Here is a 27,870-nt window from a genome sequence, read left to right as displayed (position 1 = left end):
TTGCACTTGCATTCAATAATACTTACCATACCCTATGCGTGTTGGTTACTTATAATAGGTTTGGCACTCTGCTGTAAGCACTCAATAGTACTGGCTGCATGCCAGTTTGGGATCTTTTGGACTTTATGTATCATGTGTGTTTCGGCGGTGATTATTACTTTGGGGGGGTATGTTTTCTTGCCTCCTTACGTTCTTTTGACTAGCTGATTGCTCCTATAGATCACCTTTGTTTTCCTTTCCACTTGCTGGTAAGGATACTATATTACATGGCTCCTTTTCCCCCGTGATGGCTTACACCCCCTTTTCTCTGAGTGGCAAAATGATTACAACACCCATTGATCAGGGCACATATTTTGCCCCCATTTTCTCTTTGTATTTTATAGGCAAATTTATTCCCTTATCCCCCTGGATTTACTTTCTCCACCTGCGGACTGTAGCCCGGTCCAGTGCCCACCATCTTTGGGTACCCCGGTTTTTGCCGGACCTTACCATCTGGCTTTCACCGGGTCAGCATCCAGGCCATGCCTTTACACCATGGGTTGCCATCTCTTTCAGCAGATGTCACATTATTTATGAAATGGTAAGCACTATATTTAGGTCTAGGAGTAGGGACACTGGCTACATTATGTGAGGGTTATTTTTGTTGTACTTAACAGCGTCTGTTTGTACATATGACTCTCCTGTACCCTTTGTGTTTCTTAATGACTTACATTATGTTTTACCATCTAGAATTAGTAATATGATTACAAGCATTTGGTCCCTGAAGAAGCCATTATATGAGGACTTATACCTCGGAGAAACATGTAGGACCTCTGTGATCTGTACTTCTGCCTATCTTTGGAACAATGTTTGGACATGTAATTCTTTGTCAATTACGTCTTTAAAAATGTATGTTTTTGCACTTTACTTTAAAGCGGTTCTATTTTTATAAAAATGCAGTTTTCTATTTCTCTATAGCCTTACAGATCATATCACAGCCCTTGAAAATCCCAAATATTTAACAAGGTGGAAGTCTGGTATCCCTCCAGTTCTCTGATCTGGGTCATAACCGAGACTACCTCTGACTAATTGTATTTACTTTTACCTCTAGAACCCTAGTCAGGTCCCAAGGAAGGAACCTGTTTCTGATGACAGGGGTAGCTCTATTCCTGGCTAACAAAAATTTCTTAACTAAAGGCTCTTTCGCAAGTCCTGTGTCTAAAAAAACTGAGAGAGCTGCTATTTGTACAAGAAAGGTTTTAACTGCCACACCCTTTTCTACCCCATCTTGTAAAAATTCCAAGATTATGGGGACAGAGGCAGAGGAAGTTTGCTTCTGCCTTCGCCAAGTACAAAAAGTTTTCCAAACTTTAAGGTATATTTTTCTCGTTATGGGCGTCCTGCTCAGTAAGAGTATCTATCACTTTGTCTGAACAGCCTTTTAATTTAAGGATCTGGCACTTACTAACCAGGCCGTCAGTTGGATGAACTCTGGTTTTGGATGCCAAACTGGCCCCTGTGACAGCAGGTCTGGGAGGTTCGGAAGCTTCCAAGGAGGAGCTACCGCTAAAGCTTTTAGGGTTGCAAACCAAGTCTTCCTTGGCCACCAAGGGGCAATCAGGAGGAGGCAGAGGCCCGGGGAACGACTGAGCTTCTGTAAAACTCAAGGAATCAGAGTTAGAGGGGGAAAGGCATACGCTAACTCGAACTGCCATGTTTGGGCCAGAGAATCTAAGCCCAACATCCCTTTTTCCTGTGCTAGGGAAAAGAACCCTTTTACCTTCCTGTTCTGTAGACTGGCGAATAGATCTATTTCTGGGCACCCGACGTTTTGGATTAGCGTCTGAAATACTTTGGGATTTAACTCCCATTCCCCTTGTCTTATGGGATGACGACTGAGGAAGTCTGCTTCCCCGTTGTTTGCCCCCTTTTTATGGATGGCCATCAGGGAGATCACTCTCTCTTCGGCCCAGCCTAGGATTTCCTGGGCTAGCACCAAGAGGGGTCTTGACCTGGTACCTCCTTGGTGGTTTAGGTAAGCTACTGTTGTAGCATTGTCGGAGAAAACCTGAATCTCCATTCCCAGGATAGAACTTTTGAAGGCTTTCAGGGCTTCGCTCACCGCTCTCAGCTCTCTGAAGTTGGAGGAGGACTGGGCTACTTCCTTGTCCCAGATGCCCTGAGCTTGGGCTCCTTCTAGGTGAGCCCCCCACCCCCAAGTGCTTGCATCCGTGGTGACCTTCAGAGGGTTCTACTGACCCCAAGGTCTGCCTTTTTCCAGATTGCTTGGATTTAACCACCACTTTAGGGATGCTTTTACCTGAGGGGTGAGGAGAACTATTTCGTCCAGGGACTCGACCTTCCTGTCGCAGGAGGAAAGGTGGAAGAATTGAAGGTCCCTTGAGTGAAACTGCGCCCAGACTACCGCTGGGATGCTGGCTGTCATGAGCCCCAAAACTCTCAGGATATCTCTCCTGGAGCACGAGGGGGCGTTCTTTAAGGCTCTCACCGAAGAGACTATCTTTTCCACCTTTTCCCCCGGGAGAAAAAGACTCTGTACCCGTGACTCTATCCGGTACCCTAAGTAGGTCTGAACCTGGGCTGGCTCCAGGGAGGATTTTTCCATGCTGATTAACCAGCCTAGTTTCTGCAGAACTATTAGCACCCTCTGGGTGTTTGAGTTCACTTGGTCCGCAGATGGACCAAAGATCATAGATCGTCCAGATAAGGAATTAAGGCTATTCCCTGGAGATGAAGATATGCCACTATGAAACGGTAAAACTCTAGATAGGTTTTTTCCTTACCCTTTGTACATTTCATCCTGTGCCAAAGTCTCTTTAGGGGGTTCTGGGGTCTCCTCTGAAGAATAGACGGCTTAAAAGGAGTCCCTGTAGGCCTTCCAAACCAAATAAATTCCTATTCCGTTTGGCCTCTTCTACCTCACTATCTGGGTCCACCTCGCCCTCGTCCCCAGAGCTAGGCTGAGAATTTGCCTGACTTTCTGCATTTTCTAAACCTTCCTCTTCCCTTGCTTGAGCAGGAGGAAGACCCTATGATACCGGCAGAAAGGCAGATGGGCCTACCTTGGAAATTGAACTCTTGAGAAGACAGGCCCTCCTTAGGAGCTAGCTCACCTGGATCTATAACCTGAGGGGAAGAAAACAGAGGAGCGAAAGGACTGTATAGTGCCTAACATTTCTTCTTGCATAGATTTAAGAAAATCTTTCATTAACCCTGAGGCCTCTTTACCAGCCAGTTTGTTAATACATCTGTAATAGCTAGGTAGTCTATCACCGCAATTGCTAAAAACGTGTAATGTATATCAGCGCAACTAAATAAATAAAGTATTGATCAAAAAATATTGTGGCTGCAATATCAAAGTGGTGAATCACTATACATAAAATCAATAAATATATAAAGTGATATCGCGCTACAATAAAGTGCTAATAACAAAAAATTGCTGTTCTATTCGAACAGCAAAAAATGCTGTGCAGTTCAAATAACAAAAGTTGCTGTGCAAAGGTGCAATAATTAAAAGGGTTGAAGAAATTACTGAATATATCAACAAATCAATCAACATAAAATATATGTGTCCATATGACTCCTTAGCACGAACACTAAAATAACATGTCAAAATCAGCTTAATCGCATCAATTGAAAAGATAAATCAAAAGTGCAAGGTGCTAGTCCATTAAAGTGATTTCAAGTTAATAAACAGTCTCTATAGTGCCAAAATAAGTGCAGCTGCTGCAATGGATCATTCAGGTGATCACGATCCCACCACCAGTGATGGATGGCCTCTCACCTTTTAATTTGACCAGTGTTTCACCACTAGGTCAAAAACAGCTTTATAGTATCCCCAGACAAATGGGTAGACTCGATCCTCTCATTAGGTCCTGAGTGCTCCCTGGTTGCTGCACAGATAATTAGGGTGGCTCTGTCCTCACTGTATTTCCCCAGTCTCCGTCATAAAATGGGAATAAATGGAAAACAAATCTAGTGCTCTCTGTATAAAAGGTATTTATTTAATAATCCAAATATTAAATCTCACATTCGTAGGCACATAAGCTGTGCGTGCTGGGTAGGCATTGAATCGGTTTAGGAGATGCAGGAGAAGTTGTGTCCTGTAGCTGGATCTCGCCCGTGGTGTCTCCGCCCCCTAGAGTCGTATCGTCAGGTGCTGATGGGTTCCTACTGAGGAAGTCACACGCCCATCAGCACCTGACGATATGCGTCTAGGGGGCGGAGACACCACGGGCGAGATCCAGCTACAGGACACAACTTCTCCTGCATCTCCTAAACCGATTCAATGCCTACCCAGCCCGCACAGCTTATGTGCCTACGAATGTGAGTTTTAATATTTGGATTATTTAATAAATACCTTTTATACAGAGAGCACTAGATTTGTTTTCCATTTATTCCCGTTTTATAAGGGAGACTGGGGAAATACAGTGAGGACAGGGCCACCCTAATTATCTGTGCAGCAACCAGGGAGCACTCAGGACCTAATGAGAGGATCGGTCTGCCCATTTGTCTGGGGATACTATAAAGCGGTTTTTGACCTAGTGGTGAAACACTGGTCAAATTATAAAGGTGAGAGGCCATCCATCACTGGTGGTGGGATCGTGAGCACCTGAATGATCCATTGCGGCAGCTACACTTATTTTGGCACTTTAGAGACTGTTTATTCACTTGAAATCGCTTTAATGGACTAGCACCTTGCACTTTTGATTTATCTTTTCAATTGATGCGATTAAGCTGATTTTGACATGTTATTTTAGTGTTCATTCTAAGGAGTCATATGGACACATATATTTTATGTTGATTGATTTGTTGATATATTCAGTAATTTCTTCAACCCTTTTAATTATTGCACCTTTGTATAGCACAGCCACTTTTGTTATTTGCACTGCACTGCACAGCATTTTCTGCTGTTTGAAAAGAACAGCAATTTTTTGTTATTAGCACTTTATTGTAGCGCGATATCACTTTATAGATTTATAACCCCAATTACCACATTTTTTAGAGGAACTAGTGCCTGCAGGTAAAGAGGGTGCTATATTAGAGGCCTCCTGGGTTCCAATTGGGGACTCTTCATAAGAAGAGGGGATACAAAACAAATCACTCTTCTAAAACCCCTAGGAAAGACTGGCTACAGGTCCTGCTGGGGGGGCATAGGAATTGCCAGGGATTCTAACTAATACTGGCACTAGTCCCCATAGTCAGGAAACCAGCACTTACCCAGTTCCAATCTGGGTTTGGCTGTAGTCACCTGGACTGGCCTTCCCTCCTCCTTTTCCGCGAGGTGGGTTGCGGCAGGCTTCATTTCCCTTGCAGCTTTCCAGGCTCTTTGGGCCCGAGAGTCTGCTCTCATGCTTCCATGCGGGTCCGGCGTCTCCTCCGCATTTGTTTCCCTCTTCCGGGTCGCGCTGCCCATGCTCTGCCTTTTGACGCAAACTTGAAGTTCCGGTTTCCAAAGCGAGGCTTGGAGCGCACTTTCCGGCGGTCTTTTTGAATTTCCTCTGCGCTAAAAGACCCAGTGTAAAGGCCAGAGAACCGGAGGAGACCCCTGCTGGATAGCAGGACACAAGCCTAGAGGGACCACCCTAGTGATCGACGGCCTGTGCTTTGGGGGTGACCTGTGAGAAGCCTAAGAGGCGGCAGGTATAGTGCAGCCATCACCGGCATTCCTGTACCTGGCTCACAGGGAGACCATTCAACTCCAAGTCTTCAGGTTAGAGATAAAAAAAATTAATGTTTCGCTGTGGGAGAAACACAATCTAAACTGAGGGAAAAGGGGAAGGGTGGGGCCTTTTAACAAGCTATGAACTGATTGTGTTTCCTTTAGGGAGGAGCCTATCATCTCTCATATGTTTGCCGTCCTGGAAGGTGAGAGGAGAAAATATGTTGACAGTATGGCCGTTTCATAAATAATTCATAGTCTTCAGCAGTACAGTTATTTGCTTGCAAATACTTTTATTCTTTTACTTCTAATATGCTTTGCCCTGTTTTCTATGAAAGAGAAAACAGAGGACTGTCTTAATTTTTTGAGTCAATGGTAAAGAAATAAATTCTCTACTACATCCCCACAACTTTGTCTGTCAATGACTGGGTATGCACATGGCAGTCACTGAAGCAATGCATTACAGCACTTTATATTGGACCTGTAATTTTCTAGAAAGACAGAAGTATCATCAGCCTACAACATGCAGTCTAAAGCTGGGTAAATATGGTCAGGCTTTTTTTGGTTGAATGGTAAAGAACCTGACAGATTCCTGCATCCACACAAGCAATGTGAATGCAGAAAACCCCAGCTGGGACTGGGTACTCTAACAGTGGGGACCCTTCACTGTCAGAATACACTGATCAGCACAGCAGTCAATTCGCTGCAAGCAGTTGATCGAATTAGGTGTTCCCGCAGTCCTGTTCGACAAAAGTCAATCCAACTTTCGGCTTATGTCAAATTGGGAGGGCTACACACAGTTTAAAAGTCATCCAGTCCCCGCTGAACCGGCCCAATCTGAATCCATGTACACAGCTAAAAAAAAAAAAGTAGAATGGGATTTGCAAATACAGAAAATCAGCTAGCAAAGGGGTTGGTGAAAATGGGCTAAGGGTGGGTTTCTTTTAATAAATTCATTCAAACCATAACATTCAGTGAACGCTGTAGAATTTTAAGTTTTTTTTTCCCCAATCTATTCACTATGTGTGTCTTACTTCTCTCATTTTGAAGAATGCCATTCCTGTTAGTAAAGAGTCTGAGCCCGCTTGGTGCTGAGGTCCTATCCGCTCCAGCTCCAGTTGTTCAGCCACTTCTTGCAGTCCACCCTGATGAAGAGAACACATTTCTGTAGAACCTTCATGTTTTTTACTGCTGCTTAAATGTTATTACTAGATTTGTTTTTTTCCCCTCTGAACATGCTAACAAAAAGAAAAATCATTAAAGGTTATAAAAAAATATATAGAGCCTCAAAGACAATGGGTTGGATATCGAAGCTGACACATAAGAAAGATACAGGCAAGGCTCATCTGGCTGTATTTCACCTATGGATCACATGAGTGCAGTTCATTTTGCACTCCTGTGACCCGTTTTCAGCAGAGAGCGGGCTGAAGTGTGCTCTCTGCTGACGTCACAGAGTCGGGATCCCCCCACATGCCTGGACCGGCACCAGGCTCAGCCTCTCAGTGAGCTGCTAAGAGCCGGAGCCGGCCGCTCCCACCCTCTCCACAGCCCAGCGCTCCAGTAAATGAGGAGGGGGCAGAGCAGAGAGCTGCTGACTAACAGTCAGCAGCTCTCTGCACACAGAGCTGTGGGAATCCAAGCAAACGGCAGTGTTCGAACGCTTGGTTATCAGTGTTAGAGGCGCCAGAGGACAGACGCAGCATGGCACCCATGCTGCATCCACCTAGGTAAGTATGAATCAAAAAGAAAAAAAAAAAAAACATACATCTCTTTTAAAGCTCTGGTGATATCTCAGGACTACAAACCTGTAAAGCTTTACCTATGCAGCAGTTAACTGCTATGCAACTCTTAATTCATGTAAGCAGCAATGCTGGAACTGATGAGCAACAAAACTCTAGATGGCAACACACTATATTTTAAAGGCAATAAAGAATTCACTTTGAAAACATTTTCCTCCTGTTGGAACATTGGACCCGGAAATCAAGGTAAATCATGCTGCAATGCAGAAGAATTCATCTTCTACTGACCAGGGCATTTCATCTTCAGCAGTGCTGGTTTATGCAGCAGTGTACATAAACTTCAAACCAGATGTGTACTTTTTTCATGTGGCCAAACCCTTCAAAGTCATTTGACCGGACTGTAGAGCAGATTTGTTTAAATTGATCCTCCAGCTGTAGGTCTGGTGCATCTGAATTGTCTTGTGGACATTTGATATCCGTAAGGGAGAAGAGTCCTTCAGAAATAGGTAGTCTAGACAACCTATGACTTGGAGGAAATCTGAGAAGGGCATGCATAGCTGCTAACACCTTTGTAAACACTCTCGGAGCAGAGGGTAGGCCAGTGCAACAAACTGAAGGTGGTTGTCTGCCAGTGCTAAGCATAGAAACACAGGTGAGGTGCCGAAATTGGAACAAGGAGATAGACATCTTGGATGTCCACAGATGCCATGTATTCCCCCAGTCTCAGAGAAGGAGAAATGTTCATCACCTTCTGACACTAGCACAAAAGTTCAGGAACTACGGAGTATGATAGGGTTATAGGGGAAGCGCCCAGTGGGCATGCCCTCTAAAGCTTTGCCAGTGTCCAATCACCTGATTGTACACACCTATAATCCATAGTGTATGCATACTCTGCCTGTGTCTTTTACTGTACAATTAGTTTATTTTTCCTATTTAACCCTTTGTATTATATTTTAGTTTACCCTAAACAGCTATAAATACAGAAACTCCTCCTTCCCACAAATGTTAATTTCCTGCTGATTTTTTTTTTGTTTATAATTTTTCCTAACTATTAATATTTAAAACTTTCTTAATTTTTTCTTATTTAGTTCCTAAATTTTTTAGTGTCGCACTAAAGAAAGGAAAAAAGTGTCATATCTTTATTTGTAATTTTGTAAATAGCTTAGCAATGCTTTGTACCAGAATCATAATTTTAGTATCATTCTAAACAGGACAAATGATGGTATACAACTTACACATTTTTTTTAAGGTCTAATCAAAATCGAGAAAAAAATGTTTTTTTTTTTGTTTTTATTGTAGATTGAAAAAAAATAAAATCCTTTTTGAGATCTGCTGTTAAGTAATGAAAAAGTTAATGATGAATCAACGTGTAAACAAAAAAATGCTCTGGTCTATAGGGACATACAAATGTTGGTAAGGTTAATATTGCAATAGCTTTAGCTTCTTTACCTTCTCAGACATATAACAACCAGTTTCATGTCCAGTTGGCCTTTTCAAGTTCTTCTATATGTAGCGTTTCTTTTATTAATTTATTTAAATGGCTGCAAAAAAATGGATTCTTGCTTTTTAGGTTCCACTTGAGTATTACGTACCTTTAAGTTTTTGCAGCTTTTCATGAGATATTTGACATCGTATATCACTGGAAAAAATAGCCGAAGAATTTCAAAGAAGTCCAGCTCAACCTCAGGCAAGTTTGAATTAGTAAGTATCTTTATTAGATAGCCAAAATCATAGCCACTGTAATAAAAATTACAGAAAATTTGAAAGATTACATCAGCAGATCTAAAACAACAGAATAGATTCACTGTGCATATCATATATTTGTGATACATTTCAGAAACAATGTACTGTTTATACAATATGTGGAACTTGACCCAAAGTGCCATTTAGATTCTGTATGGTCACATGTATGCAAGAAAAATAGAACTTTGTGAAAGTGTGCACCGACGACCAGGTGGCTGCCTTGCTAACCTGCATCACTGGCGCCTGATGACGGAAGGCCCAGGAGGCACTGAGTGCCCGAGTAGAGTGCGCCTTGACAGGTGAAGGAGGAACCTGATCCCTAATGGAATAGGCCTGAATCGCTGTCTCTGATCCATCTGAAAATTATTGCAAAAGAAATGGACAACCCTTTCCAAGGCCCATCCATGAGTACAAACAGTGGGTCTGACTTCCTAAAAGACTCCGTAGCTGCCAGGTACACCCTAATTGCCCGGACCACATCCAAAGCATGCAAAGCAATTTCCTTCGGATGTTTTGTCCAGGGGCATAGGGAAGACAATACAATGTCTTCATTCAAATGAAAAGCAGAGACAACCTTTGGAAGGAACGACGGACAGGGGCGAAGAACCACCTTATCACTGTGAACCACCAAGTAAGGTGGACAGGATAATGCTGCCAATTCCGACAATTCTATCCATGAAGGAAAAAAAAAACCTGAGTGCTCTGCAGCAGCCCCCCCTAATACTTACCTAAGCTCCACCTTTCCTAAGCGCTGTGCACGAGAGCCTCGGGTTTCTGAGAACTCTCCCTCACTGGCTGAAAGCGCTACTGTCAATCACAGCCAGTGAGCCAATGAGGAGAGAGAGAGGCGGGGCCTGGGCTGTAGCTCTGTGAGTGACTATACACGCAGAGCAGTGGCTTGGGAGCGAGCCTGCCAGGGTGTCCCCATAGCAAGCTGCTTGCTCTGGGGCCACTTAGCAGGAAGAGGGGGGCAAGGAGCGCAGGGGAGGGACCCGAGAAGAGGAGGATCGGGGCTGCTCTGTGCAAAACCACTGAACAGAGGAGGTAAGTATAACATGTTTGTTTTTTTAGTGCAAAAAAAAATCCAACGCTTTAATATCACATATTACACAGTACCTCTTCTTTTACAGCTTAAAAAAAAAAAATAACTCCACCATGAACTGATATAACTAACATTTCCAGTTTTGACCAAATCCCACAACTACTCCAAAACCAAATTATGGCATCACCATTTATTGTCCATATAGCTGAAATAAATAACTGGGAAATGTATCTGGCACGTTAGTTCAAGTGGGCAACATTGCAAATGAATGTGTGGAAAGGTGACAGCTAAGGCTCTAATAAGCCTGGTGATTAAATTCCTACTCATCCAGAACTCAGATCATAGTATTTTGTGCAACTGGTTATTATAAAAGCGGAGCTCCACCCAAAAGGGGGAGTTCCACTTTAAGGACTTGTTCCGCAAATTCATAATTGGCATTATTGAGGAGCGGGTATCCGATTTTCCTCCCTCCCCCCTGCAGTCTTCTGGGACACCGACACGTCCCAGAAGACTGCATCCACCACTCACGATCCGCAGTGCGACTCGCACATGCGCAGTGGGTACCCGGCTGTAAAAAGCCGCAAGCTGTCACAGCCGGATGTCCATAGTGAAGATGCCGGCGCCGGGGACCGAAGACAGCGGGTGAGACCGCCTGGGGTGAGCTCACCGCTGGATCCTGGGACAGGCGAGTTACTGTTTTTTTTTTAAAAGTAAGCCGTTACACTTTTTGTAGCTGCTGACTTTCATTTTTATCACAGATGACTGGAACTCCTCTTTAAAGAAAGGTACTTTGTGCAAAGTGCCATTATCCACGCTAAACAAATGATCTTCATTGCTATTTCCGGTTTTATATAATAATGAAATAATGAAAGCTAAAAATGTGCCTGAGTCAGATCATATCACTTGAAAGGCAAAAAAAAAAAAAAAAAAGTAAGGTCCTCCCCAGCAAGTCCAGAGGATTCTCAGGACAGGAGTCAGTCTTTACAGATTTCAACTGCAGCATCACCTGCTCATTCTATGCATTAAAAAACCTTTTGTGTGTAGCAGCCGCCCTAGCGCCCGCTACTTACCTGAGCCCAATCTCTTCTATCCAGGGATATTGGGATGTGAAGGTAGGCGTCATTGATGACGATAGAAGCGAGAAAATCCCCCTGGTGTAGGGACGCCACTACCGTGCGAATGGACTTCATTTAAAACTTCTGTACCCACACAAAGCAGTCTAGTGCCTTAAGGTCCAGGATTGGACGTACCTTGCCTTCCTTCCTGGGGACTGTGAAAAGGTTTGAGTAAAAACCTTGAAAACTTTCCGATGTCATAAACGGAAAAATCACCCCTTGAATTAACAAGTCTTGCACTGAGGAGACCCCCTAAGCGATCTGGGGACAAGCACAGGTCGGAAGGGAAAAATCTTTCCAGAGTATAAGATCGAAACTCAATCTTGTAGCTGGACCGAATGACTTAGTGGACCCACTTGTCCTGTATCAGGGAGGTCCATGGATCCTGGAACCAGCAAAGATGTCCCCCCCCACCTCAGACATAGGTGAGGGCGCCCCTTCATGCACCCCTTCATGCCTGCTCGTGGCTTGCGAGACCAGGTCCTCTTAGAACCACCGGTGGAGGCCCTGAAGGGCTTAGATCCCTTGTCTTGAGACCCTGAGGGACAAAAAGGCCTCTTATGCAACTGGGTTTCTTACCCTTGGAAGCCTGTGGTAAAAGAGTACTCTTCCCTTCTGTGGGGCCTTTGATGGTGTCATCCAAGGAAGCTCCAAACAGGCGATCCCCCACAAATGGAAGATCGGATAAGGCCTTCTTGGAAGTCTGGTCCGCAGACCAGCATTTCAGCCAGATAATACGTCACAGAACCACTGCTGAGAGACAGTCTAGATATCAAGGGAGCTGCATCCAGAGGCATCACAGACAAACTGTAGATCCTGGACCAACTTATCTGCAAAGCTCCACAAAGGCAGGGAGGAGCTGTTCCCCCTCCAGGTCCCAGCATAGAAATTTTGCCAACTCGGTCATAGCTTGCGACACCAGGGCAATAGTAAACAGTCAAGGCCTCACACCTCCTATCAGCCGGGTCTTTAAAGGCTGGAGACTCTTCAACCGGAATCATGGGGGCTTTATTCAATCTGGAAACCGGGGGTCCACTACAGGAGGGACCATCCATTTTTTAAGGAGGGAATCCTCATAAGGGTACCGCAGTGCAAAATGCTTAGGAATTGCAAAAGTCAGTTTAGGGCACCCCCACTGTTTTGTGACAAAATTGTGAAAGAAAGCAGGAAAGGGGGAACACCTTCACCGCCTCGGAGGACCTATGGGTACCAAAGGTGACCTGCGCCTCGGATGCTGCATTAGTCGCATCCTCCATCTTTAAGGTTTCCCGCACTGACACAATTAGTGTTTCAATCAGTGTCCATGTGTGGCTAGAGAAGCAGAGGAATCATCCTCACTATCTGAGCATGCAGGATGCGTGGACACAGACCAGGAAGGGTAACTTGCATCTGCAGTGGCCGAATCAGATTCAGGATCTGAAGAGACAGAGGAAGCAGGTGAAGGCAGGAGACGCTTTTTGCAAGCCCGTTTTCCCAGGACCAAATCCACCTTGGACACCAAGGACTCCAGAACCGCCGTCAGTAACCACAAGGCCCAGCACAGAGCACAACCGCTGCTACAGCAGAGAGTGGGAGAGAAAACCCCTATATAAAAACTCCCCACCAACGATCAGGCACTCACAACACCAAGCTAACTGCACACTATGAGGCGATCAGGAAAGGAAAGGTCGGGGAGTCAGCACTAGGGGCTGAGGAAGGGCTCCCACCGCCGAATCACCGCCCACCCAGCTTCAAAAACATGGCTGCCGCTATTATTAATGGGAAACCACAAGAAAATGGCCGCAGACTACACAGACATGGCAGCTGACCTGTAGAACAAAAGGCTACAAGAGAATGGTGTCCCCACATGGCCCCCAGGAGCTCAAAAATTATCCCAACAGCAAAGGGGGCCCTGGCAGGTGCCCCCACCAGGCCCAACCCATTTCTAAATATTGATTGTCGTCGCCTGCAGCGCACACCCCCCTCCACCCCCATCGCCAGCTCGACATCCCAGACCAACCTAAAAAGGCATGTCCACCCCACGGTGAACGGGGGAGGGGGGGGAGAGGGCAGATGGGGGGTAACAAGGTTGCAGAGGACCACTGAGAAAGGGGGGGCTGCATGGGAAGGAGGGGAACTTGGGAGTCCAACCACCCAAAAATCCTCCAGGGTTAGAGGGGGGATAGCTACTCACCACACCAGGAACTGCGTAGGAACCGAAGCCAGATCGTATGCACCCTCGCGAGACGTTTAACTCACAGGCCAGCCTTGTCCAGTGGGGCTATGTCGGGGCCGACCTAGCACGGATCAGAGTTCTGTGCGCGCGCGCTAGCCAGACTGGGGGGGACCCTCTGGATGTAGATCTTGGGTGTCCAACCTTTTGGCTTCTCTGGGCCACACTGAGTGTAGAGAAATTTTCTCAGGCCGCATATAAAATATATACAATAGTTAAGGTATAGGAGTAATAAAAACGCTGCGGCGCCCCTCCCACGCCCGCACTAATTACACACAACTAGAGGATGATCAAATGAAATGGAATCAGTATACAGAGGTTTACTTCTTCTGAGAGATATGACCACTTCAGTGATTTAATGATTGAGATGGTTAGAGGTTGTGGACACGGTACAGGAGATGGTCAGAGACTGCGGTCATGGTACAGGAGTTAGTCAGAGGCTGCACAGACATAGTAGTTTCCTCCTCTGTCCCCCTTACCTCTAGACATCCTGTGCCCCTTTTCACCCCTCCACAGGCACATCAGAGTGTCCTCCGACCTCTGCCCCCTTTATGGCTGCAATATTGTCCCCCTCACTCAGATGAGTGTCTGCCCTCCTAGCTCTGAGCCAGTTCTCCTCGCCTCCTCGACTGGACCAGAGATCCCAGCAAGGAACTAGGTCCTTACTCCTGACTAGGCAGAAAAAAACTGATTGCCTATAGCAGAGAGTGGAAGTGTACCCCCTGGGACTACCCCATAGGCATAAGTTCTTTCCTGCCTAATGTCCTACTCCTGTAGGGGGTAGCATAACCCATGTAGTCAAGAAGATGAAGAGCTGTGTCTGTCAATGAATGAAAGAGAAAAACTATTTTTATGTCCAGTGCACAATAAATTCCTCCATACAGTGTTTTTTCATTAATATTACCTGCAAGACATGCACTGTGTAGTCCAAAGGCACATGGTATTAGTGTACACGTGTAATCAGAAGGATTATAGACTTTTGATTTTGTAATTTGTCTGATGATCCAGATTAGTACAGGGTGATACAAGTCAAATCCATTAACACTCAAATAAAAAGTAGCTGGAAAGAAAGAAGCTTGTAACTTACCTCATAGGAGCAGGCAGCACAAATCAGAGGATGCTGAAATTATCAGCAAATATTAAAAACTTTGTAGAAAGTCTCTACGGTTGTCATAAGAACACCTTTGTACAAGAGAAGCTGCTTGTTCTTCATGAGGATTACAAGATTACTGTCTAAATTCTCTTTATCCATTTCCTAGCCATGACACAGCTACTCTGTTTATTAACTTTCTCAGAGCAGAGGCTGGAAAGTCATGAACAGATTATCAAAGAATAACAGGAGACTGCAATCCAATGTTCTGTACTGCTGTCACGCATGCACAAGGAATAAGATCATTGCCAAGGCAAAACAGTTCTGTCATAAAGTAGGGAATAAAATAAGATTATTTGAAGATCTGGGGACAAATGAGGACCACAGATGGATGTCTCTGAGAAATATCTGTACATCCTCAGTCACACCAGGACCCACTTCTGATTATTATCATTATTATTATGCTATCAGCAGAGGCATAACTAGAACCTTCAGGGCCCCAGTGCAAGAAACCATGAAGGGCCCCCCCATGGCTGGGGCCCTTCCCTTCAAGCCTGGGGCTCTTCCCACTGATGCTGGGGCCCTTTACTCTCGTTGTGGGGCCCTTTATTACGGTCCTGCAGCGTGACCCTTTCCCAAGTTCTGCAGTGGGCCCCGTTCCTGCCATCTTGGGGCCTCCCTACGGTGGTGGAATAGCAGGGCCCGGTCGCAAGTGTGACCTTTGTGATCCAAGAAGTTCACCCACTGGTGTCAGTAGTTTTTATTTTTTGGTATTTTAATTGTATTTTTTTATAATTTTATTTTATTTTTTTTACAATGTCACTGACTATGATTCTGTCCATTCACAAAAGGAAGGAACTGGTAAATTACATATTTACCGACCCCTTCCTGGTTCTCGATTGTGACACATCCCCTGCAGCAGCCGGCCGGAGAGGGAGGGGGGGGGGGGGCGGACAACCAGGGGAGTACACAGGGGCCCAGAGACAGCAGAACAAAAGTGAACTGGATAGGAGAGGTGGCGGGGGCAGCATACAGAGGAACCAATCTCCTCCATTTTCCTCCTGCAGCTACAGGAGAAAAAAGGAGGGCAGTGATTTCTCTACATGCTGCCCCTGCCTCCCCTCCTATCCAGGTATACAGGGGAGCTGCACAGGCCCCCTGGAGCATGGCGCCCGGTTGCAATTGCAACCTCTGTAGTTACACCCCTGGCTATCAGCACAATGAAAAGAAGTAATGCATGTGTGATTATTACCTCTGCTTCTCCTCTTGAGAGGTGGGAATGTTGGCCAGGTCACTAATCTATAAAATACCAATAAATTGGTTTATGTAGGCTGAGAATGTTGGGCCTGATTTGAGCAGGGGAATTCAACTCCACCCATATGACTTCTTACTACCTGCTGTTTCTCCCCTTTTTCTAACATTTTCTTGCAGAATTGTCAGTCCATTATAGAAAGTTTAAAGCCAACTGCCTTTCAGATAATGTTATTTTTTTAATTTTTGCACAGTTTTAAACATGAGAAAATTTACAGGAATTAAAGAGATGTGCTGATATGTTTTTTTTTCTGATTTTACAATGCATACACTTTAGGAACAACACATAGCTCCACTAATAATGGTGTATCATGATTCTCCATATAATGCAAAAAGTAGTCCTACAGTAACAGTAACCAAAGGTTTTCTAGCTGCCACATAAATGCTTTCTTTTTACTTCCTGGAAGGAAGGTGAAAAAATGGGATTTTTGACTTACCGTAAACTCCATTTCTCTGATGTTCATTGACGGACACAGCTCCTGATCTTCCTAACCATTAGGTTATACTGCCCCCTACAGGAGTAGGACACTAGGCAGAAAAAAAGTCTGGCTATGCCTATGGGCAGTCCCAGGGGGTATACTCCCTCTCTCTGCTATAGGTACTAAGTTTTGTTACAAGCAGTGTCAGAAGAATAACAACTCAACAGAGGGGTGGTTGCTGTGTCTGTCAATGAACGTTAGAGAAATTGATTTTACAGTAAGTCAAAAATCCAATTTTCTCTTTCGTTCAGTGACGGACACAGCTCCTGATCATCATAACCATTGGGACATCCCCAAGCAGTGTTAAACATGAGGGGTGGGAAAAGCAACAAATTACTGGGGCTAAACAGTAGCCAACCAAGCAACAGGAGCTCAACCAAAACAAGTGGAGCACACCTGAAAAAAAAACAATACACCCTCAAAGATGATCAGGTTCTCTAAACAGCAGCCTGCAAAACCTTGCGGCCAAAAGAAACATCCACAGATGCCAACACATCCACTTTGTAGAACTTTGGGAAAGTGTGCACTGATGACCAGATGGCCACCTTGCAAACCTGCATCACTGACACCTGATGACGGAAGGCCTAGGAGGCACTAAGTGCCAGAGTGGAGTACACCTTGACAGAGAAAGGAGGAACCTGACCCCTGATGGAATAGGCCTGGATCCTCGTCTGTATGATCCATCTGGAAATGGTCACAGAGGAAGCGGTAAACGCTTTCCGATGCCCATCTGCGAGTACAAATAGTGAGTCTGACCTCCTAAAAGACTCCGTAGCTGCCAGGTACACCCTAATTGCCTGGACCACATCCAAGGCATGCAAGGCAATTTCCTTTGGATGTTTTGGCCTGAGACACAGGGAAGACAACACAATGTCTTCATTCAAATGAAAACCAGAGACTACATTTGGGAGGAACGATGTACAGGGGCGAAGAACCACCTTTTTTCTCTGTGAACCACCAAGGTGAGCGACAGGATGATGCCGCTAATTCCAACACTCTGAGCGCAGAGGTGAAAGCCACCAAAAAGGCCACCTGCAGAGACAACGGAATCTCCCGAACATTCTCAAAAAAAGACCATTGGAGGACAGAGAACTAAACTGAGGTCCCAAAGCGGCAACAGAGATCGCACTGGAGGTGTCAAGTGCCAAAATCCCTGAAGAAAAGTACGCACCAGGGAGTATGTGGCCAAAGGCTGTTGAAATAAGACCGCTAAGGTTGACACCTGACCTTTGATAGTACTCAAGGCCAGTTCCTGTTCAACCCCCCTGTTGAAGGAAGGTCAAGATCCGAACCACCCAACAAGAGCGAGGATGAACCCCAAGAGACTCACACCACGCAATGTACGTCTTCCACGAACTACAGTAGATCTTCCTAGAAGTAAGTTTCCTAGCTTTAAACAGCGTTGAAGACACAGACTCATGACTGTAAAGCGGGACGGAAGACTGGTACTTGGGACAGCAGATCCTCCCCGAGAGGAAGCTGCCAAGGAAGGTCGGCGGCCAGCCGCATCAGATCGGTGTACCAAGCCCGGTGAGGCCAGTCCGGGGCCACTAAGATGACAAGAATCCCTTCTGCTTCGATTCTGCGTAGATGTTTGGCAGAAGCTTGAGAGGAGGGAAGGCAATAAACAGACGATACGGATCCCATAGGGCTACCAGCGCATCTGTGGCGTACGCGAGAGGATCCTGTGACTGAGCCACAAACCTCTGCACCTTTCTGTTGAGCCAGAAAGCCAACAGATCCACATCGGGGATGCCCCACCGGAGACAAAAGTAATGAAACACCTCCGGATGAAGGGACCACACCCCTTGGTCCAACACCTGTCAACTGAGGTAATCCGCCTGCCAGTTTTCCGCCCTGGGACTGTATACTGAGGAGAGGGCTGGAACTAACCGTTCTGCCCAGCATAGAATGCCGGCTGCCCCCAGAGGCGCAAGGACACTTCCTAAGTCCCCCCGATGACTGACATAAGCCTCGGACATTGCATTGTCCGACTGAATGTGCGCTGGACATCCCTGAAGGTGATCTGTGCAATGCTCCAGGCATGGAGTTCCAAGACGTTGATCAATAGTCTGGACTCTTCCAGTGTCCAGACCCCCTGAGCAGAATATTGGTCAAAGATGCCCCCCAACCGTACAGGCTGGCATCCATTCTTGATGTCAACGAAGGCAAGAAAATCCCCCTGATGCAGAGAAGCCACCACTGTGCGAAGGGACTCCATTCTGAACCTCTGCATGCGCACAAAGCAGTTCAGCGCCTTGAAATCCAGAGTTGGACGCACCTGCTTTCCTTTCCGGGGCCTATAAACAGGTTAAGGTAAAAACCTTAAAAAATATCAGAAGTCGGAACCGGGACAATCACCCTTTGAAGTAAAAGGTCTTGCACCGCCAAAAAGAGCCTGTAAACAGACCGGGGACAGTCACACGTCAGAAGGAAGAACCATACCAGAGGGTAAGAAGGAAACTCGAACTTGTCGGACTAAATGATCTCGTGGACCCACTTGTTCTCGTACCAGGGAAATCCCTTCCCCCACCCCAGATACGGGTGAGAGCGCACCTTCCTGCTGTGAGACCTTTAACGATATCATCCAGGGTAGCACCAAACAGGTGTTCTCCTCAAAAGCAAAGATCAGTCAAGGCCTTGTTAGACGTCTGGTCCGCAGACCAACATTTGAGCCAAAAGACACCATGCAGGAAACAGAGAGCCAAGCCACTAGGGGAGCTGCATCCAAAGAGGCATCACAGATAAACTGCAGCCTATGGACCAGCTGGTCCACCAGCTCAGCAAAAGGCATAGGAGAGCTACTCCCCCGCCCCCCCCCCCCCCCCAGGTCAGGCGTAAAAGCTTAGCCCACTCGGTCAGAGTCTGCGACAACAGGGCAATGGTGAATATCAGCCTCAGTGCCAAACCAGCCAAGATGTACAAATTGCGGGCTACGGCCTCCGCCTTCCTGTCAGCCGGGTCCTTAAAGGCCAGGGACTCTTCTTGATTATTCTGGAAACCCGGAGTCCACTTCTTAAGAAGGGATTCCTCACAGGAGTATCGCCTAGCAACTCACTTTGGGACCCCAAGGGGACGCTTTGGTCTTCCCCACTCTTCAGTGACAATTCGGCCAAAATAGGAGGGGAAAGGGAACTCCTTTGCCACTCTGGATGGCTTGTGAGTGCAAAAGGAAACCTGTGCCTCCATCGCAGTCGCAGCTGCATCCTCCAATTTTAAGGCTTAAGCACAGATACAGTCAGTGCGTCCCCCAGCCCCTTTATGTGCATGGTTGCAGAAGTCGGAGACTCATCCTCACTATCTGAGGATTCAGGGCACTTGGTCGCAGACCCAGCAGGGTAATCCACATAAACAGCGGCTGAATCAGATCCAGGATCTGAGGAGACAGATGAGGCAGGGGAAGGCGGGGGGCGCTTTTTATGCCAGCCTGTCGCCCAAAAAACCCCACCTCCATCTGGGACACAAGGGACTCCAGGACCACTGTCAGTGCATCAATGGATGGATGGGACCCAGGGGGCACCACAGCCCCAGAGAGGGGATTAGGTGGTGAGATGTGCTCCAAAGGCTCCATGAGTCACCAGGGGGACCCCACAAAAAAAGTGTAAAACACTGCTAAGGGACAACCCCCACAGCTCTGGCAGCACCACCCAGTTGCCAGGCACAGAGCACCAATATATCCTTAGTAGAGAGGGAGAGGACCCCTCCAGACTCACCACCCCGCAGAAACCAGGAAAATCTATACTGCACAAGCTGCGATCAGGAAATGAAAAGGATGCAGGAGTCAGCACCAGGGGATGAAGAGGGGCTCCCACTGCCGAAATCGCCACCCAGAGGGCTCCATTGTCATGGCCGCCGCTATTTTCAATGGCAAACTACCGCAAAATGGCTGCCGGACTACACAAACATGGCCACCATGCATTGAAGCACACAGGCTACAAGAAAATGGTGGCCTTATGTGGCACAACGAGGCTCCCAGGGTACCAGGAGGGATCCCTAGGCCTCAAGGACAGGCCCAGGCAGGACGAGGGGCCCTGGCAGGAGACCCCACCAGGTATAACCCCCCCTGCACAGCCGATCGTCCGGCATGGCGCCCTGCTCCCACCCCAGGAGGTGGCCAGGCCACCCTCACAGCTCCAACCTAAGTGGAGGGGACAGATGAAGGGGGGTGCCTGACTGGAAGAAGGGGAACCCGGGGGTCCGACCTTCCCAAGAAGGGGCCCACGTCTGACCCAAAACCCTCCAGGGGGAAACAGGGGACGAATTTTGTAGTCTATTTGATTATTTGCATATCATGCGACCTACAATATGTGGGCCGCACTACACGTCCCTTGAGAACCAGAATAGGGGAACACTATTGTGACACAAATAATTAAAATGTTAGAAATATTTCTAATGCAACACGTCACTTTAGGGAATGCCATCAGGGTGAACTTTCCTCATTTCGTTTTAGAGGAAAAGAACAGATGTCTCACTCACCTAGAGGAGGCGATAGGGAAAGAAGGTTACTAGGAAGAGAGCCATGGTGGATTTTTAGACTTAATTCCAGATCACCTCTGGGGTTAAACCCGAGATAGGATCTAGAGCTGCACATACATTAAAATGGTCTCTCTCCAGTATCTCTCCCCCCTTCTGGTCTCCTTATAACCTTTTTTAAATTATTTTTATTGACTTTTTTATTTTTTATCTATGTATACTATCGATGTGTAGTTTGTGGATATTAAGTAGCACATACCTGGGTCTCCCTAGTTTATACTACAGTTGACGCTATCTTTTGTTCATTGTCTGCAACTAATTAGGACAATTAATGGTTGGAGCATGTGATATGTAGAGCCCCTATATATTTCAAAGTTTTGTGTCTAAATGTAGTTATGATTAAGGCCTCATAGGCTGAAACGTTTCAACTGATCTTATCGCAGTTGTGTTCTGTGGTTCCTGAATAAAGATGAAGATTTTTTTAAGAGCAACTACAGGTGTGTGGATCATCTTTTTACAGGGGGCAGTATAACCCAATGGTTTTGAAGATCAGGAGCTATTTCCGCCAATGAACGAAAGAGAAAACTGGATTTTTAACTTACCATAAAATCCTTTTCTCTTAGGTTCATTGACGGACGCCATCCTCTGATGCATATCAGTAGGGTTATACCGCCCCCTACAGGAGTAGGACACTAGGCAGAAAAAATTTCTGGCTACGCCTATGGGCAGTCCAGACTGTTTTCTTTGTTCTGCTGTTCCCACCCCTCATTTGGGTACTGCTTTGGGACGTCCCTACTGATATGCATCAGAGGAGTGCGTCCCTCAATGAACGATAGAGAAAACTGGATTTTTAACTTACTGTAAAATCCTTTTCTCTTAGGTTCATTGACAGACGCAGTACCCGCCCTTCTATTTTTATGAGTGGGTTGGTGTTGTTTTCTCTGACACTGCTCTGATACAAAACTAGCTAAAAAAGGCTAGCTAAAAAAAAAAATCTACATAAAAAAATACTTTTATGCCAGGACCAAAGATCCCAGCAAGGAACTAGGTCCTTACTCCTGACTAGGCAGATTAAAATTGACATTCTATGCAGGAAGAGAGTGGGTATACCCCCAGGGACTGCCCATAGGCGTAGCCAGAATTTTTTTCTGCCTAGTGTCCTACTCCTGTAGGTGGTGGTATAACCCTACTGATATGCATCAGAGGACTGCGTCCGTCAATGAACGATAGAGAAACTAAGTTATTACCTGTTAACTTGATTTCCAGGAATCTTCCCGGACGGCTTAATGAGAGATAGGCTCCTCCCACCTAGCACAGGAAACACAATCCACATTAGTTTAAATACAGGTGAGAGCCAGAGAACCTCAGTAATAACCAAATAACCGAAGGCACAGCTAGTATCATACCTGCCCCCCATACTACAACATGTATAATAGGGCGAGAAGCAGCGCCATCCTGGAAGATTCCTGGAAATCAAGTTAACAGGTATTAACTTAGTTTTTCCCCAGTTATCTTCCAGGACGGCTTAATGAGGGTGACATTATAGAAACCATAGCTGCTAGGGAGGGACCACAGCCTGAAGCACTTATCTTCCAAAAGCCTAGTCGCTAGCGGCTAAGAGATCCAGACGGTAATGCTTGACAAATGTCTGGAAACTCGACCAGGTGGCTGTTTTGCAGATTTGGATAGGGGTAGCTCCTGCCCTTTTGGCCCAGGACATAGCCATGGCCCTGGTAGAATAGGCTCTAAGATTTTGGGGAGCTTGGAGCCCAGCAGATGCATAAGCCTCAATGATTGAACCCTTCATCCATCTAGCGATGGTAGTTTTAGAAGCAGCTGAACCTTTTTTGTGCCCTGAATATAGAAGGAATAGATTAGGGATTTTCCTCCATTCTTTGGTGCGCTCGATGTAACATAATAAGCACCTTTTTACATCAATTTTAAGGAATCCTCTTCCCTAGGGTTGCTAGCTTGTCCTCAAAATGATGGGATAATGATTTCCTGTGAAAGTTCGTCAACACTTTGGGGAGAAAGCCTGGGTCCAGCGATAGAATTTTTCTATTGGGCAGAATTGAGCAGTATGGCTCTGCTATGGACATCGCTTGTAGTTCGCTGACTCTTCTGGCCGTGACCAACGTCACTAAGAGCACTGTTTTGTAGGTTAAGACTTTCAACTTACTTTCCTCTAACGGCTCAAAAATCGGATTTTTGTAAGATCTTACCGTAAAATCCTTTTCTCTTAGCTCATTGACAGACGTAGTCCTCTTTGATTCACATCAATTGGGTTATGTTGTCTCCGCAGGAGTAGGACTAGGCAGAAAGAAAAAACGTTCTGGCTCCACCCTAGGGGCAGTCCCAGAGGGTATATCCTCCCTCTCTCTGCTACAGGAAATCAGTTCTGTTGTAAAGCAGTAAAAGAGAATTGAACCCAACCCAACTCAATGATAGAGGGGCGGGTACTACGTCTGTCAATGAGCTAAGAGAAAAGGATTTTACGGTAAGATCTTACAAAAATCCGATTTTCTCTGTCGCTCATTGACAGACGTAGTCCTCTTTGATTCACATCAATTGGGACATCCAGAAGCAGTGCCACAAATGAGGGGTGGGATTGACAGAAATCAAAATCCAATCTAGAAGGCCCAACCCGTGCCAACTAGAAGTTTTAAAGGCTCATTATAAACAAAGAATGAGACTCAAATAAACATTTCCAACGGAAAAAAACCCTCGAGGTAGACCACTGGTCTCCTCAAATTGCGGCCTGCAAAACCTTGCGGCCAAACGAGGCATCAGACGATGCCATTACATCAACTTTATAATGTTTTGTAAAGGTATGCACCGACGACCAGGTAGCCGCCTTGCACACCTGGACCACTGACGCCTGATGGCGAAAGGCCCATGACGCACTAAGTGCCCGAGTGGAGTGCGCCTTAACAGGGAACGGGGGCTCCCGACCCTTAATAGAATAAGCCTGTACCACCGTCTGCCTGATCCATTTGGAAATAGTCGCGGCAGATGCAGGCAACCCCTTTTTGGGTCCATCCGGGACCACAAAAAGTGAATCCGTCTTGCGAAACGAGTCTGTCGTTTTCAAGTATACCCTGATCGCCCGGACCACATCCAAGGAGTGTAAAGCAAACTCCCGAGGATGACTGGGCTTAGGACACAGGGAAGGTAATACAATTTCTTCATTCAGATGAAATTCTGAAACCACTTTTGGTAGGAAGGATGGATTCGGACGAAGAACCACCTTATCTCTATGAACCACCAGATATGGGGAACGACAAGATAATGCAGCCAGTTCTGACACCCTGCGTGCAGAAGTGATAGCCACCAAGAAGGCCACCTTCTGGGACAACGTAGGTAGAGGAATCTCCCTAATATCTTCAAAGGGAGGTTTCTGAAGAACCGACAATACTAAATTAAGATCCCAGGGTGGTAACGGCGCGCGCACTGGCGGAGCCAGATGTCGCACCCCCTGGATGAAATTCCGCACCAAGGAATGAGTAGCCAAAGGCTTCTGAAAGAAGATAGCTAATGCTGAGACCTGACCCTTGATAGTGCTCAAGGCCAGTTTCTGCTCAACCCCTTGTTGCAGAAAAGCTAATATTCGACTAACCGAATAAGATCGTGGGTGGAACCCCAGGGGTTCACACCATGCAATGTAGGACTTCCATGTGCGATGATAAATCTTTCTGGAAGTCGCTTTCCTTGCTTTAACTAGAGTAGGAATAACTGAAGCTGACAAACCCTTGTCCTTCAGCACCTGGGTCTCAATAGCCAGGCCGTTAAAGCCAGCGATCGTAAAGCAGGATGGAAGATCGGTCCCTGAGACAGTATGTCCTCCCTGAGAGGAAGTCTCCACGGGACGTCCGCCACCAGTCTGACCAAGTCGGCGTACCAAGCTCGGCGAGGCCAGTCCGGAGCTACCAGGATTACTGGAATTCCTTCCTCCTCTATCCTGCGAAGAAGTCTTGGCAGTAACCCGAGAGGAGGGAAGGCATACTTTAGCTGGTATTGCCCCCACGGGGCGACCAGCGCGTCTGCGGTCTCTGCTAGAGGATCGCGGGAGCGAGCCACAAATCTATGTACTTTTCTGTTGAATCGTGATGCCAACAGATCCACATCCGGGGTGCCCCAACGTAGGCACAACTGGTGGAAAACGTCTGGATGGAGGGACCATTCCCCCTGATCCAGAGTCTGACGGCTGAGATAATCTGCCTGCCAATTCTCCACCCCCGGAATGAACAACGCAGAGATAGCTGGAACAAACCGTTCCGCCCAGCGAAGAATGCAAGCCACTTCCTTGGCCGCCCGGACACTCTTGGTGCCCCCCTGGTGATTGACATAAGCCACAGCCGTGGCGTTGTCCGACTGGATCCGAACCGGGCTGCCCTGGAGCTGCTCGGTCCAGTGAATCAGACAAAGTCTGATCGCTCTCAGTTCCAATACATTTATCGGTAACCTGGATTCTTCCGGGGACCAAAGTCCCTGAACGGATAACTGACCAAGAATTCCTCCCCATCCGGATAGGCTGGCATCCGTGGTCACTATCGTCCAATATATTGGCAGAAATGACTTTCCCTGGCTGAGCATCGGAGACCGAACCCACCAGACCAGAGACTCTCTGGTCTGTTTGCTCAATCGGATCAGATAGTCCAGGGATTCCGGGTTCCGATTCCATCTGAGAAGAATCTCTTGCTGAAGAATTCGAGTATGGGACTGGGCAAATGGGACTGCTTCGAAGGAAGCCACCATCAACCCCAGAACCCTCATGCAAGTCCGAAGGGAAGACCAGCTGTTGGATAGTAACAACTGGACTGCTGATTGAATCTTCCGGAGTTTCCCTACCGGAAGGTAAACTCTTGTCCTGAATGTGTCTAGAATTAGACCCAGATATTCGAGCCTCTGGGTGGGAACCAGAAATGACTTCTGCTGGTTCACCAGCCACCCGAATTTCTGTAAAGAAATTATAGTAATTTCTATGTTTTGTAGCAGGGTCTGTGGAGACTCTGCATGAAGCAGGAGATCGTCTAGGTAACCTAGAATCGATATGCCTCTTTGGCGCAGTAGTGCCAACATTGGGGCCAACACCTTCGTGAAGACCCGAGGAGCCGTGGCAAGACCGAAAGGTAACGCCACAAACTGATAGTGGTTCTCTTCTACGGAAAAACGTAGAAACCGCTGATGTCCTGCGTAAATGGGAATGTGAAGATAGGCGTCCTTGATGTCTATGGACGCTAGGACATCCCCTGAATGCAGGAAGGCTGCTACTGTGCGAATGGATTCCATTTTGAATTTTCTTACGTTGACAAAGGAATTGAGTGCCCTTAAGTCCAGAATTGGACGCACTTTGCCCTCTTTCCTGGGTATTGTAAATAGGTTTGAATAAAACCCTTGAAAACGTTCTGTCCAAAGAACGTGGACTACCACTCCTTGTTGTAGTAAATCCGTGACTGCTCTCCGCAGATCTTCTAAACGATCCGGGGATAGTCGGATATTGGAAGGGAAGAATCGCGCCGGTGGGAGAGATCGAAACTCGATCTTGTACCCTGACCTTATGACTTCGCAAACCCACTTGTCCGGGATTCTGGAGAGCCATGGATCCGGGAACCGGCGAAGACGTCCCCCCACCCCAGTTATGGGTGGGGGCGCACCTTCAGGGTTTAGTAGACTTATCTTCAGGTCTGGAAGGGGCGGGCTTTTGCTTGCCCGACCAACGTCCCCTGAAGCCTCCTGAAGGAGCTTTGGAGGACTTAATTTTTTCACCCGCGGGACGAAAAAATTTTTTGTGAGCAGAAAAAGAAGGCCCTCGTCTTTGACGAGGTCCTTTACCCTTAGCATTTTGCGGTAAAAAGGTGCTCTTTCCTCCCGTGAAATCCTTAATGATCTCATCTAAGTTGGCTCCAAATATACGCTCTCCTGAAAAGGGGATATTAGCCAATGCTTTTTTGGAACCTTGGTCGGCTAACCAACCTTTTAGCCACAGTGTACGTCTGAGAACCACTGCTGAAACTGATGCTCGCGCCAATAATGGAGTGGCGTCTAACGCCGCATCACACACAAACTGTAACCCCTGTATCATCTGTTCCAACAAATCTGATACCGCCTGAGGGACCTCTTCTAAGTCCCGGCGTAACCATTTGGTCCATTCAGTTACAGTCTGTGAAACCAGCCCAATAGCAATTATTGGTCTGAAAGCTGATCCAATCAAGGAAAACATGGTGCGAGACATAGCTTCTATCTTGCGATCCACCGGATCCTTAAAAGACGGAGCGTCTTCTAATGGAATAACCGTGGCTTTATTCAATCTAGCAATTGGTGAATCCACCACAGGTGGTTCTGTCCATTTCTTAATGAGGGTTTCCTCAAACGGATAACGCCTGTTAATGCGTTTAGAAATAGCAGAAGTGCGTTTTGGCAGATTCCATTCTTCTTTGATCGGATTGCCAAAACATTTGGGCAATGGAAAAACCTTCGCCACTTTGATGCGTTTTTTAGTGCCAAAGGGGATCTCAGTCTCAGCTACTTCCGACGGAAAACCCTGTAATCTTAAGGTTTCTTGAACAGATACAATTAGCGCGTTTACCAACGCTTCCTCTCGGGCTATGGCTGATGCTGAAACATCCTCCTCACTGTCTGAAGAGACAGTACCCGAGACACCAATCCCAGATGAGGTACCTGCAACTGCAGAAATAGGCTCAGATTCTGAATCCGAAGATTCAGATAACATGGGGTTAGGCGGGGGTCGCTTCCTTGCGCCCTGTCCCTGACAAGCCACTTCCACCCGGGACACAAAGGTCTCCATAATAGCTGACAATGATTCAATCGTAAGCGGGGTGCTGGAGGATCCTGCAGACACCTCGAGGGGATCCGGTGGAGATACATGAGTGGCAGGGTCCATGTTAACCCAGGACACTTTGCCAGAAAAAAACTTTTTTTTTTTTTTTTTTATATGTATCCCCCTAGCGCAATAGCGCCCCTCAGTGTACCTGCTTCTTGACCCC

General features: G+C 46.6%; 1 protein-coding gene across 3 annotated transcripts in view; it reads right to left on the bottom strand.

The window, feature by feature from the left end:
• CNOT7 (CCR4-NOT transcription complex subunit 7) overlaps positions 1 to 27,870 on the bottom strand; it is a 102,276-nt gene that overhangs the window by 13,771 nt on the left and 60,635 nt on the right. For all 3 annotated transcript variants that reach the window (XM_082243048.1, XM_082243049.1, XM_082243050.1), the window contains 2 exons: positions 8,994 to 9,138; positions 6,697 to 6,807 (listed from right to left, as the gene is read on the bottom strand). In XM_082243048.1, the coding sequence (XP_082099174.1) occupies positions 6,697 to 6,807; positions 8,994 to 9,138 (256 nt within the window). The remainder of the gene's footprint in view (positions 1 to 6,696; positions 6,808 to 8,993; positions 9,139 to 27,870) is intronic.

The sequence above is a fragment of the Pelophylax lessonae genome (assembly GCF_965119305.1).
Source record: "Pelophylax lessonae genome assembly, chromosome: 1".
Taxonomy (NCBI): domain Eukaryota; kingdom Metazoa; phylum Chordata; class Amphibia; order Anura; family Ranidae; genus Pelophylax; species Pelophylax lessonae.
Note: the sequence above shows the minus strand (reverse complement) of the source record. Positions and strands in the feature narration are given on the sequence as shown.